Consider the following 13828-nt stretch of genomic DNA (forward strand, 5'->3'; position numbering starts at 1 on the left):
CTCAATTTAGAACTGTCCAGAGCTTATATGTTTTGCCAAATTTAATCAGCTGGTTAGTAGGAAAATCAAGGCTTGAACCAGTGCCTCCTCCTCTCCAGTTTGTTTTAGTTTGAAGAGCAGAGACAGAAAGCACCCACTAGAGGCACACTGTGTGCCAGTGGCTGCATGCAGGCTCTAATGCCAGACTACCCAAGTTCAAATCTTCGATCCATTACTTGACCTTGGCCAAGTAATCTAGCTGCTCTGTACCTGTTTCCTCATTTAAAAATTAAAAACATAATAACCCTTCTGGGGTTGTTAAGAGAATTGAATGAATTACTTAACATGCGTAACAACGCTTGGCACATAAAAAGTGCCAGAAATCTAAGCAAGTACAGTAGACCCTCAAGTTACGACTGGCTTGACATACAAACAACTTGGGTTAATTAGGTTAATGGAAGACTCATCTGCCTCTTGTTACTATAGCGTGTACCCAGGTAAACATCCAGATCTCAGCTGTACTGATTTACAACCAACTTGAGTTACAACCAGCCCTTGGGAAGCAAACAAGTTTGTAAGTCAAGGGTCCACTGTATTACTATTGTATGTAGCACACACTCTGCTAGCTGCTGATACAAGGATTAATGGAAGCCAGGGATTTTACCCACAGCTGTTCTTATTTGGTCTGGAGTTGAAGAAAGAAAACAAAATCCCACTTGAGAAAATATTTACAAATCTGGATAATACATATAAGAGATGTAAATGTCCAGTTTCTCTTGAAAATCAGAAGTTCTGACACCCTTTGGCTAGAATTCTCAGATAGAAACAACTAGCTGGTAGTAACAATGTACCTGCTCCCTTTAGTCCATACTACTCACAGGAGGTTTCCATCTTAACCTCGGCCACCTGTCTGCTGCTTGCCTTTGAATTTCCATCTAAGACTAAATCAGTACTCTCTAGGAACTCAATCCAATGAGTGGCAAGCATTTGCTAGACAATTCACAATACACTGTGATAGAAACAAGTACAAAGTCATCAAGTACAAAGAACAGGAGGAACTTGATGGTGTATCCTAAATGGTGGACATGTTGATAATGATGATGTCGAGAAAATGAAAGGGAGAGGAATGGGTTTCCAGAACGAGTAGAATGTGCAGACATTGAAATGGGAAACAGCATATGTGCTTAGCAACTGTAAAGAGATGAGTTTTGGAAAATATAGTCAGAAGGGAAGAAATAGGTTGACATCACATAATAAAGTCTCTTATTTGGATTTTACTCAGTAGGAGCCTGGTGGTATCTTCTCGCTGCATTTGGTAACAAAACCAAACCACAAAACTAGATTAAACATGCGAAAATAAAATGTCTCTCCGTCTATATTTTTGATTGTAAAAGTTTCGATACCTATTTAAAGATTTTTTTTGTGTAGCATAGTACAAGTTATTTTTCTACAGTTACTATCCCATAAAATAGTTTATTAGTGATAATAAAAGTACCAAGGCAGAAGAGATGATTCTCCAGTTCTCACAGCCTCAAAGAGCAGGCAAAGACCCTTTTTGGTAAAAGACCTTTTGCCATCTTACAGAAATATCTTGAACAGCTAGGGAGGTCAGACAATCTTATGGCGGGAAAAAAATACATACAGACCAAATTCGCACAATCTGTTTCTGTTTAGTTTATAAACTGCGATCAAATGTGTTAGCTTTTGTGCCTTGTGGGACTTGAAGTCCAGAGGGAAGTAGGGCTCACGGACTGCTGAACCATGTAAGCCCTCAGCCCCTACAGAGCTGAGCACTAAGGACTACAACTCCCGAAATACACCAGGAGCTGCACCGTCACTATGGGAAGCCAATCGTAGCCCAGCAGAGCAAGTCCCGCCCCTAGCCTCTGCCAATGGCAGAACCCCCGGCGCAGAGCCTGCGGGTTAGGTTGTGAGGCCCGGGCCGGGGGCGGGGAGGTGCCGAGCGGGACCGGAGCTACCTCGGCCGCCGGGTGGGTCGAGGCGTTCGGCGCGCCCTTCATTGAAGCGGCGGTGGCCGAGCTGGGCGCCGGGACTGGGAAGCGACGGCGCGGGTGGAAAATGCCGGTCCATTCCCGCGGGGATAAGAAGGAGACGAACCATCACGATGAGATGGAGGTGGACTACGCCGAAAACGAAGGGAGCAGCTCCGAGGACGAGGACACAGAGAGCTCGTCGGTGTCGGAGGATGGCGATAGCTCAGGTGCGCGCACCGGCGGGGTCGGGCTCCGGAGTCCCCGCGCGGGGCGCGCGACAGGCCGCTCACTCCACGCCGGGCAGCTGCGTCCTGTGGGGCGCGGGGCGGGGAGTCGCGGAGGGGGCGGAGACTTGCTGCGGGCTTGCGGCGGCCCTCGGACCCGTCCCTGGCCGGTCCGGGGCTTGGGCTGGGGGCTGTGGTTCTGGGCTCGTCGGCTCGGGGCGCGGAGGCGCCCAGCTCGCAGTGGGACCCACCCTTGGGACCGCCTGGCAGTGCCTGGGGGCCGCCGACCCAGGCGAGGAACGCCCGGCAGCTTGCCTGGAAGACCGGGAAATATCCGCAGTCCACCAACCTCCTTCCTTATTTTCTGCTTTGCAACCAGTTTTTTGCGTGGGTGGGTTGTCCGACAGAGGATAGATTTGTATCTGTCCCCGGCCGAGGTGGAACGAATGAACAGCCTGTCTGTCACCAGCACTTTATCGCCTCTGTGCTCTTTGCTATCTTGGGAGTTGTTCTGGTGTCATCTCCCTGAGGTTTTCCGGATGGAGAGGGAGGGGCTAAATCATCTAACCTAATGCTTTCAACCTTTGGGCTGTTTTCAGAGTTTTCGAGGTGGGGTGGGTGGTTAGGGCAGATCAACATCACAAACTTGAAAAAAAAAAGAATGGAACTTGTGAATACCTGGATTCTTTCTCTTCTATAAGGATGGGGTTGATTTCTTTGTTTTGACTTGATTTTGGCCACATTAGGGAAGCATTGATGACAGGTTAATGACAGTCTGCTATCACCTCCTGCCTTTTCAGGTTTCCCTTTCAGAGCAATCTCCATACAAAGGTGTAATTTCAATCAATAAATCAGCCATCCAAAAAGAAATACTTCTGAGTGACTTCTTTGTGCAGCACTGGGCACTGTTCAGGATGAGGTATAAATAAATAGTTCTGATCTGGTCTCAAAGAGCTGTCATAAGCCAACAGTTGATGAAATTGCCAAATGAATGCTCAACTATAAGACTGTAGGAAGTCAGAAGCAAAGGAAGTATTTCGAGTTGGGTGGTCAGCAAGGAAGATAGAATGACCTTAGTTATCTTGAAGACTAAGTAGAAAGAATTTGGACTGGAGTGGTAATGGGCTCTCCTAGAGGACAAGGAATGTAAGAAAAGGTGCAAAGGGCAGAGTTTAGTCAGAAGAATGAGAAAACCAGTTTGGTTGGGAGAAGGACTTGAGCCAGGAGTAGAAAAAGGAAAGTATGGATGTGAAAGGTTTCAAAGAAAGCACAAAACCAGAATGATAAATGCAAGTTTAGGAGTGAAAGTAAGAGAAGAGCTGAGACACAGGGGAATGGTGGAGACATAGAAAAAGTAAAACATCTGAGATGAAGATGGAAGAAAGTATTTTAGGCCTGTTGCTTTTGAGCCGATGGGGGTATAGTTAAGAATGCCCAAACTGAGATCACAGTAAAGCATTGGGAACTGCTTGAGATGGGAAAGTAATTCTGAGATTATCTGCCTAGCCATGGAAGTAGGTGAGATTTCAAAAGTGGATTATATAGACAAAGAAGAACACTTACACTGTATGCAAATACATTTCCTAGAACTATAAAGTATTTTTATGTCCAAGTGTTGTGCAGGGGAGTGAACCCAGGGCCTTGTGCATGCTTGGCAGACACTTCCATTGGACTACATCTCTAGCCCATTCGTGATGTTTTTTTTTTTTGAGACGGTCTCACTGTATAGTTTAGGCTGGCCTTGAACTCACTATATAGCTCTGGGTGGCCTTGAATTTGAGGTGATCCTTCTGCCTCAGCCTCCCAAGTGCTGGATAACAGGAGTGTGCCACCATGCCCAGCCCATTCTTAACTTTTTAAATGGGAGCTGGGATCTTACAAAATGTCATCTGTTTGTTAAAATCCTCTCACTCTGATTTTATATTGTATATTGTGATTTTTAATTATTTTCTATCTCATCCTAGAAAATGATGAGAGACATACTTAGTTAAAATTATAATAATAATTTGAACTACTAGTCAGATCTTTTTAAATGCATAGAAATTATTTAAAGTTGGGTGTAGTGGCACATTCCTGTAATCCCAGCACTTGGGAGGCTGTAATACGAGGATTGCTATGAGTTCAAGGCCAGCCTGGGCTATATAATGAGTCAAAGGCCAGCCTGAACTACATAGTGAGACCCTGTCTCAGAACACCAAAAAAAGAAATTATAAAGAAGAAATTTCTTAAATATATTTCACGGTTTTGTAAAATCATCTCTATTTTTACCATATATTTTTCATGTTAAACTAACAGTTTTATTCTTCTCAAGCCACGGTACTGAACAGATCCTAAGGCTACAGAGAAACATGGACTGTACAGAGAACATGGGAAGTGAGTCATCTCAAGGGACCAAGTTTTAAATAACCACATACTAAACTATTAAGTATTTTAAATCTGTTTTAGAGAATTAAAAAGAATCATACACTTACTAAACATTATCTTTTCTTTAGTTTGGCTTTTATTTTGATGAACATCAAGATGCAGATCAATTTGTGCTTCTGCTATTTTGGTGTGTTTCATATATGTGATGTAAAAATAGAAGATGTGGAATGTAGGACAGACCCGGTAATTTAAAAGTTACTTTCCTTAAAAGTTTGTTTGTCTCCTCCTTTACCTTTTTCTCACTGACTGGGAAGAGGGAACAGTGACAGTGTACGTGGCAGTCCAAGATTCCTTGTGGTAAACATAATGAGATGAATTTCTTTTTTATGTGACTAGCAACTCAGCCATGTAGAAATTCTGAACTAAGAATGCCAAAAGTATTTTTGAGCAATATTAACTTTTAAGGACACAATCAGTTTTGGTGCTAAGTTCCAGTGTTTTGGTGCTAAGTTCCAGTGAATTGGTGCAAAACAGACCAAAGGTGGGTTAATTACTTTGTAGTCATAGCTTAGTCATAAGCTATGTAGTCATAGTCAGTCCTATGATATGATTTAAGAATGAATAAATATAAGAAGGTCTAGAGAGCACTGTAGTACTGTAGTTGTAACTTTTATCTATATTTTAGGCTAGTTCTTCAGTGGAAATTATTTTGGATAACTGTCTCTGATTCCCTTTTGTGGTACTAGGGATTAAACCCAGGGCCTTTGCGCTGAGCTACATCCCCAGCCCTTTTTTTGCGGGGGAGGTACTGGGAATTGAACTCAGGGCCTCACACTTGCCAGGCAGACGCTGAGCTACATTCCTGACCCCTCCACAGCCCCTTTTTAAATTTTATTTTTTATTTTGAGACGGGGTCTTGCTAAGTTGCTCAGGTGGGACGCTAACTTGTGATCCTCTTGCCTTAGCCTTTCAGGTGTTAGGATTCCATATGTGTGCTACTGTGCCTGCTTGTTTACTTCTCTTAAAGCTTAGTATAGACCTTACACATCCAACTTCATATTAGTTTTGTTTCCTATTTGAATTAAATTCAGATATAGTTGAAACATAAAGTTAATTTTAACTTTGATATTTGCCTTTTTATTAACAGAAATGGATGATGAAGACTGTGAAAGAAGAAGAATGGAGTGTTTAGATGAAATGTCCAATCTTGAAAAACAGTTTACAGATCTCAAAGATCAGTAAGTCGGAATTTCAGAAGGTGGTTTTACCCATCTCAGTTGTGTTGCATGCATACTAGCACAAGAGCAATTACATTGTATGCATTGTTTTCCCTTTTTGTGTTTCATGGAACTGACTGATCTGAAAGAGGCACCAACTATTGTTTACCTGTCCAAAAACCTCATTAACTAAGCCCACGGTTTTGAAGCAGCTATTTTGGGCTGTGGGCTGGACTGTAAGAGTTCTGTGTAGATGTTGGTGATTAAAATGTTTTCCATGTTGCTGTATTTTTCAAAAATTCTATGTCTACTAAAATGAATATGTTTATATCTTACATTGGGTAGTGTGTACATTACATGTTTCACGTACATTATTTTGTTTGGTTCTTGCAACAACTCTGTAAGGTTGGAAGATAGTCTTATCTCCATTTTTACCTATGAGAAAAGTGATGCTCAGAGAGATTGATTCCCATAGTTTATCAGAAAGTGTTAAACACACCTAGACCTTTTGTCTCCTAGTGCTGTTGTCATTATGTTCCTTCCACTAAAGCACATTACTTTGGAGGAAATGTGTAGAATAAACAAAAGCTCTGAATCCAGGCTTTCTTGGCTGATTTAAGGTGATAATAACATTCTTATTATTTTCCATGAGGATTGAGGAACAATATTTCAAATTCTTGGCCTTTTGCTGTGACATATGGTGGGTGCTTATTAGATTCTGGTTCCTCCACCCCCATGCCAGAACCCTTAAGTGAGACTGGTAACAAGAATGGCCCGTGGTGATTTTAGAGAACCAACGGAGATAGAACAGATGTAAATGCAAGTTAAAAAACAACCTCTTAAAGGGGAGCTTTCACTTTGGGACTTGCTGGCATGGACATAGAACACAGCTACAAACTAGGAATTGTAAATGCAAGAGGGAAACTTCTGAGAATATGGACACCTTAATTTATTCAGAAGCTGGCTCTTCAGTTTATGAATTCTTCATAATTTTCCTGCTTATTTTTCTTGTACTTCCCTAAAGAAGCCAAAAAATAAGAGGTGAAAAGCCATTTAATATATCCGCAATTATATGACCAAAATAGAACAGTTTTGTTTGCCAATATTAATTCAACTATTTATATCATTTCTCCTCTTAGCTTTTAGTAGTATTAGAGGTAAATATATAGATACTGTTCCACGCTAGTTCAACAGATTAATATAAATGATCCAAAATAGTACAAAGTTTAAAATTTTGGCTTTGAAAACCATGGTAAGTATAATTTTCTTATTCTAAAGATTTATATTACTAATTTTAAGTTAAAATTAGTTTAGATCCACAAAGAATCTATTATTTGGACAACATAGAGGGTTCATCTAGGATGTTCTGGAAAACAATCAAATTTGTGTTTTTGTATTTTAGTACAAGCAACCTATGAATGAATAATTCTCATGCAATCAAGTTGTACCTATTGAGCTTTTAAAGTATATTTTAGATTATCTGAGGAATGAAGATTACTGTAAGTTCTACTAAAATATATTACATAGAAAAACTTTGCAACTACTTAGTCATTAGGATGGATTTATGTTCACCTTGGGACAAGCAGTGCCTTGATTTTTGCATTCCCATGAGTTACAGTGGCCAACAGCTAGTTCCCCCACCAGCTTCATTCTTCTCTGAAAGTGTTAAAAGTAGACGATGACCAGCATCTTGGAAGTTCTTTTCTTTTGGTACCAGGGATTGAACTTGGGTCCTTGCACTTGCACAGCAGGCAGCAAAACCGCTGAGCTAAATCCCCGGCTTGGAAGTTCTTTTCTTAAGAAATTGTTTTCCAGATATATATTTCAGAAAAATTAATTTTTTACACCACATTTATAGTCATTTTTTTTCTTCTTGCTCTAATTACCTTGTTTGCCATTTTTATCTTGTCATACTCTAATCTTTGTAAGCAATCTCAGGTCTTTAGAAGAGGTTCAGGAAATATAATAATAGCAATAATATAATTATCCTGCTTCTCCTGTTCTAGAAACGCAGGGCACAATAGCACTCCCTTCATAATGCAGAAAACTCAGCATTTGCAGTTTGTATAGTGGTGGAAGGTGAGTTCTTCGCCTTCTTTGACAGATAGAGGCATCTGTCCCATCCACCTTTCCAACATCCAACAAACATTAATTGAGCATCTAAATAATACTGTGATTGCTGCTGAAGGACTGATGATTCTTGCCTTTGTTGAATTTATACTGGAATCTTTGGGCTGTGAAAATTTTGAGGCATCTATTCTTTCAAAGTTAATAGAATAGTATCAGTTCATATGTCTTCTTCATTCATTTGTGCTTGTCTACAGATGTTCTTCAGGTATAGTTGCCTTTGTGTCAAAATTTTACTGTTTTGTCTAAAATTATAATTGTCATGTTGTACTTTTCTAATGTCCATCATACATTGGTTTATCAGTGTATCTTAAATTTTAGAAAAATTTAACCCAAATATGATGGTGTATTGTTTTGGCAGTTAATTCTGTAAGTAATATTGTGGTTGCTGCTAAAGGACCACAAAAACAAAACAAAATGAATATTTATTGCATTAATGCTCAAACTTGCCTCTTAGGAATCATCGTATACATATCTTATGCTAATTATAATGATCAATTATAGACAATTAGTCTTGATTTTCTTAGTTATATTGGTTTATATATATATATATATTTTTTTTTTTTTTGGTACCAGGGATCGAACTTGGGACCTTGCATTCGGGAGGCGGGCGGTGGAACCACTGAGCTAAATCCCTGGCCCTCCATAACATTTTAAAAAGCCAGCTGCTACTTATACTAACACAAGCATGCTCAGGGGTCCCTCCCCAGTGGTTTCTTTCTTTTTTTTTTTCAGCACCGGGGATCAAACTCAGGACCTTGTGCTTACACGGCAGGCATGGCACCACTGAGCTAAATCCCTTTGCCCCAGTAGCTTCTTTGGGAGGTGACTCCATGCCATGCTTCTGACATAGTATGGCATATGCTTGTCTATGATAAAAGTAATAAATAGGGAAAATCATTACAAAATGATCTGTTTGTTAATCTTGTTTGAATTTTTTAAGGAGATCCTTTAAATGCCACAAAACCAGGATTAAAAATGTAAACATTTTTCTGTTACAAAGAATTAGTTCTATCCTTTAGGATTCTTGCCAGAAATAACACTGAGTTGTTTCACATACTCAGTCTTTGATAGTCAGACTAACTTACTGTATTGTGATAGCTGGCAAATTAAAGTATTTGTCAGTGGCCTCATAAATGGGGGGGCCACAGGGACCCCTTGCCTCATTTTTCTTTTTTCATCCATTGAGTAATTCATTTTGTGACAGCTGCTTCATAGTCAATATGAACAGGTTCTAGAGCTATTGGTTTATATTTGTCACTCTACTTTCTCTTTGTTCTTTTAAAAAATTAAGTAGGCTGGATATTGTACTGACTAAGAGGGAATTATTTATTTTGACAACTAGTAATGTTTCAATATTTGGAATGATCACCTTGCTTCTTTTAAAGTCAGTGTTTAAATTATCTTTTCTCTTAGAATTAATTTATTGTTCTTCAGTTAAAACAAAAACAATATATAATTGAGAGGTTCAGCTGAGTGTGGTGGTGCATGCCTGTAATTCCAGCACTCTGGGAAGCTGAGGCAGGAGGATCAAAAGTGAGACCCTGTCTTAAAATAAAAAAGGGTGAGTGGTTTTTTATTTTTATTTTTTTTAGTTTTGCTTTTAGAGACAAGGTCTCACTGTGTAGTCCTGCTTGGCCTTTAATTCTCTGTGTAGCCCAGGCTGGCCCCAACTTGTAATCCTATTGCTTCAGCTTTCTGAATCCTGTTTTTTCATTTTTTTTAATTTTTAATTTTTAAATTTAAATTTAAATTTTTTTTTTAAGAGTCTCACTATGTAGTTTATTCTGGCCTTGAACTCACTGTGTAGCCCAGGCTGGCCTCAGACTTACTGTGATCCTCCTGCCTCAGTATCTAGAGTGTTGGGATTACAGGCCTGTACTACCATGCTCAGCTTGCTTTTGATTTTTTGGAATGAGGTCTCATTATGTTGCCTAAGCTGGCCTCTGTCTCTTGGGCTCAAGCAATCCTCCTGGCTCAGTCTCTCAAGTACCTGCAACTACAGACACATACTCTGTGCCTGGTTTTAAATTGTATTATTTGTATTGTAAATTAAACATTTAAGACTGGTACTGATTTAAAAAGTCATAGACATACCTATTTTATGACTGTGTGCACAAAGTCAAATAATATAATTGAGATTTCCTCTTGAGATCAAAGCAAAAAGACATATGATAGGTTGTTAGAATGTGACTAATATTAAGAAATAATGTATAGAAATGACAAATTGTTGACCCTTGTTGAGATTTTTAAATTAACATCTTAATTTTTGCTTTGTTAAGACTTTATAAAGAACGATTAAGTCAGGTGGATGCAAAATTACAAGAAGTCATAGCTGGAAAAGCTCCAGAATATTTGGAACCATTGGCAACCTTACAAGAAAATATGCAAATTCGTACGAAGGTAGCAGGTAGGAAAATGAAATATTTTTTTCCATATAGTAGACTGTACTCTTTAGCTTTAAAAGGTGTATGTCAAGTGTTTGTTGTTGATGGGATTAAAAATATATTTTCAATGTTGATGAAATTACCAATATATTTATATATTTACATTGTATTATAAAAATGTTTACATTAATTGTTAACTCATTTATTAAAGCTTCTTGTTTTTCTCTGTTGCTGTGGGGGAATTTAAAAACAACAGTGAAAAACTCAAGTTGCTCACAATATTGTTGCAAAGATACTTTTACATTTGGTGAAGCAGTTAGAAAACATGATACTTTCGTTACCGTTACCGTGACCATTACAGGTTAATACCCTGAGAAATAAATTATTAGGTTTTCTTGATTGTTTTCATGTGTAAGAGTCATAAGGATTTTTATTTTTATTTTCTTAAATGATGAGTTTCACCATGTTACCCAGGCTGGCCCTGAACTCCTGGGCTGAAGTGATTCTCCTGCTTTATCTTCCCAAGTAGTGGGGCTATTTTTTTAAATCTATAAAAATTACTTTTTAAAATAATTGATTATGATATTATAGAAAGGAATTAGCCTTCAACCAGATAATTTAGTAATTCCTTTTTATTTTGTTAAGTTTGGTTACTTGTGGCTATGACTAGATGAGATGTACTATATTTGTGCGATGAAACTTCAGTCTTCTGTTTATAATTGGGTCCCTGCTTCAGTGCTGTGCACTAGCACTCATAATCACAGGATATAGCCATTGAAATATCACTTATGGTGCTGGGCATGGTGGCTCACACCTGTAGTCCCAACTACTTGGGAAGCTGAGGGAGAGAATTTCTTGATTCTAAGAGTTTGAGGCCAGCCTAGGGGGCAACATAGACATTGTCTCAAGAAAAAAAAATCACTTTTGGTTTATGGTTTTTTATATTGGAACTAAAATATGAACTTTAGGGCTGGGGATTTAGCTCAGTGGTGCTGCTGCCTACCTCACAAGTGCGAGGTCCCGAGTTCAATCCCTGGCACCAAAAAAAAAAAGAACTTTAATAAATGGAGTTGCTGTTTTTGTTTTTTGTTTTTTGTGTTTTTTTGGATACTAATGGATCCTTAAGTACCCGTTAAATAATACCTAAGTCACTGTTAATAGTAAGTTTTTTTGTATTAACACCAACCTAAAAATAAATTTTATTCTTGAGTGCTTAATATTAGGTATATAGATGATATGATAATTAACTTACTATCTTTGTGTATTGACTTAGCTTACCCTTAAAAGTAAAAATGTCCATCCTTTTCTTTGATGTTCTTTTAGACGAAATGAAGGATCAGGAGATGTGGTTGAGTGTATTATTCACTTTTTTACTCTATGACCACCCTTGCTTTTTGATTGCAAAGAGTAGTATGTGTGAATGTGTTGCTAATGACATACTTTCAGCTATCTGTCCCCTGCCTTTACTATACAAAGAGAGAAATTTCTAGGGTCAGTTACAGCATGGAGTTTAGTATCTTTGTTTACCATCTAGAGCTCTTTGTTTACCAATTTTGGGGTGGCGTATTTGCATGGCTATGTTGCCCATTTTATACTATTGTCTCAAGATAAACTTTTTCTGGCATCTCTTCTCTCCATAAAGCCCTGTCAGGATTACTTGGAACATCATAGATTTTGTTATATCATTTTATACATTCATACATCATTTTATACATTTCACCTTTGGACTCTGAAAATAAGCAGTAGTTTTTAAAGTAGTGGTTTTAGCTGGGTGTGGTGACACATGCCTGTAATCCCAGCATTATAGCAGACAGTGGCAACAGGGTTACAAGTTAGAGCCAAGCCTGGGCAACTTAGTGAGACCCTGTCTCAAAAAGGTTGTTGTAGAACACTCCAAGGTTCAATCCCCAGTACCTGGAGGTGGGGAAAAAAGTGGTTTTGAGGTATAAGTACCCACTTATTACTTTGAGTTTATATGATTGATGAAAACCAGAGTTTATTGTCTTATCTCTCTCTATTATGAGAAGCCTGAGGGATTATTTTTCATAGGAAGGGATATTATTGTTCACTTTGATCATTCTCTATTAAACAGGAGTATTCTTTAGGAGAATGGAGCAAGAACAAAATTAGCAGTGTAGTTTCTTTTTAGCTCTTGAATTCTTAGTTTCTAGTCTTCTTTGATACATATTTTAAATAAGCTCATTTCTTTTTACTTTTTAAAGATGAAGTTACAATGACTTACATTTTCTTATGATTCATCCTATAAAATATGGTGAGGACAGAATTCCTGTAGGGTAGTGATAATGAAACGCTTTACTACTAACATAATCAGAGTAATTGTGTTTGGTTGCAGGAATCTATAGAGAGCTCTGCTTAGAGTCTGTAAAGAACAAATATGAATGTGAAATTCAAGCTTCTCGTCAGCATTGTGAGGTACTGTCATTTTGCTTAACTTTCAAGCTAAAGACATCTCTTCAATTCTTTCATCAGTGTAGTGATTTAAAAAGTAAATAAAATAAAATAAATAGTACTTTAGCTCATCACTTGTGTGCAAAGTTTCAAAAGTATAGTTGTACAGGGAACTGTGTAGGAAATACAGTACAAAGGGGAACAGAAAACAACTGAGACAATTTTAGAAGCTTTGAAACTTTTACTTTGGAAAGACTTTGTGATGATTATATCATCTGGCACCACTAAAAATATTAACATAATTAGTATAATATGGAAATTTAGACTAAAAATAGCTATATCTGATTGTGCAGTTAGAATGTTGGCATATAGAATTAATCCATCTCCACATTTTTATAGCTGCTGATGTAAAATAAGCATTCTATTTATGTGAAGCATTCTCTATGAAAATAGGTGTGGAAAAAATAGATGTGTTTTTCTGTATGTTCTCTTTATTTCAAATAGTGTTCTAAAACAATGCTAATTTTGCAAGTAACTTTTCATAAAGCCTACACAAGATCACAAGTATACTGAAGGAAGTAAAAGGACAAGTTCCACAATGACTCTTCCCTCTTTAATGCACCATATGCTAAGAGCAGATAGGCATGAAAGTGATAGAATTTGTTACTTCACTTTCTTGATTACCATTAAGATGAATATTTTTGTGGTGTTAACTAGCTGCTTAGATTTTCTTTCCTAAGAAGTAAGTGTTTGTTTGTGTCTTTTGCTTTTGCAGTGGGTTCTTTATCTTTTCCTCATAGAAGGTCTTCATACATTCTGGTTATAAAAGCTTTGCTGTTTATATGCTTTGTCTGTATTTTACTCAGGGGTTGAGATCTTTTCACGATGACTGGAGGCACAAAAGTTTTACATTTTAATGTAGTTGAATTTGTCATCTTTCCTTTCAGTATGTGCTTTTCGAATCTTCCCCATGTGAGGTAAAAAAGATGTATTTTTGCTTTTCTTCCTCCCTCCCTCCATCACCTCACTCCTTCCTTCTTCCCTCCCTCCCTCCCTTTTTGGTGGTACTGGGGTTTGAACCCATTGTATGGAGCTATATCCCTAGCCTGTTTTATTTATTTTGAGAC

At 38.1% G+C, this 13828-nt stretch overlaps 1 protein-coding gene across 4 annotated transcripts in view; it reads left to right on the forward strand.

Moving 5' to 3' along the window:
• Positions 1-1905: 1905 nt before the first annotated feature.
• Brms1l (BRMS1 like transcriptional repressor) overlaps positions 1906-13828 on the forward strand; it is a 34642-nt gene continuing 22719 nt past the window's right edge. For 3 of the 4 annotated variants that reach the window (XM_087197121.1, XM_004867552.4, XM_004867551.4), the window contains exons 1-4: positions 1906-2200; positions 5709-5799; positions 10188-10315; positions 12646-12725. In XM_087197121.1, the coding sequence (XP_087053247.1) occupies positions 2059-2200; positions 5709-5799; positions 10188-10315; positions 12646-12725 (441 nt within the window). In that variant the 5' untranslated portion in view covers positions 1906-2058. Of the gene's footprint in view, positions 2201-4508; positions 4571-5708; positions 5800-10187; positions 10316-12645; positions 12726-13828 lie in introns of all 4 variants that reach the window. The other variant, XM_021246637.2, reaches the window with a different exon arrangement.

This window comes from Heterocephalus glaber, unplaced genomic scaffold (assembly GCF_053883595.1).
Source record: "Heterocephalus glaber isolate CG9 unplaced genomic scaffold, H.glaber_assembly_v1.0 deba00001662, whole genome shotgun sequence".
NCBI classification, from domain to species: Eukaryota; Metazoa; Chordata; class Mammalia; order Rodentia; family Bathyergidae; genus Heterocephalus; species Heterocephalus glaber.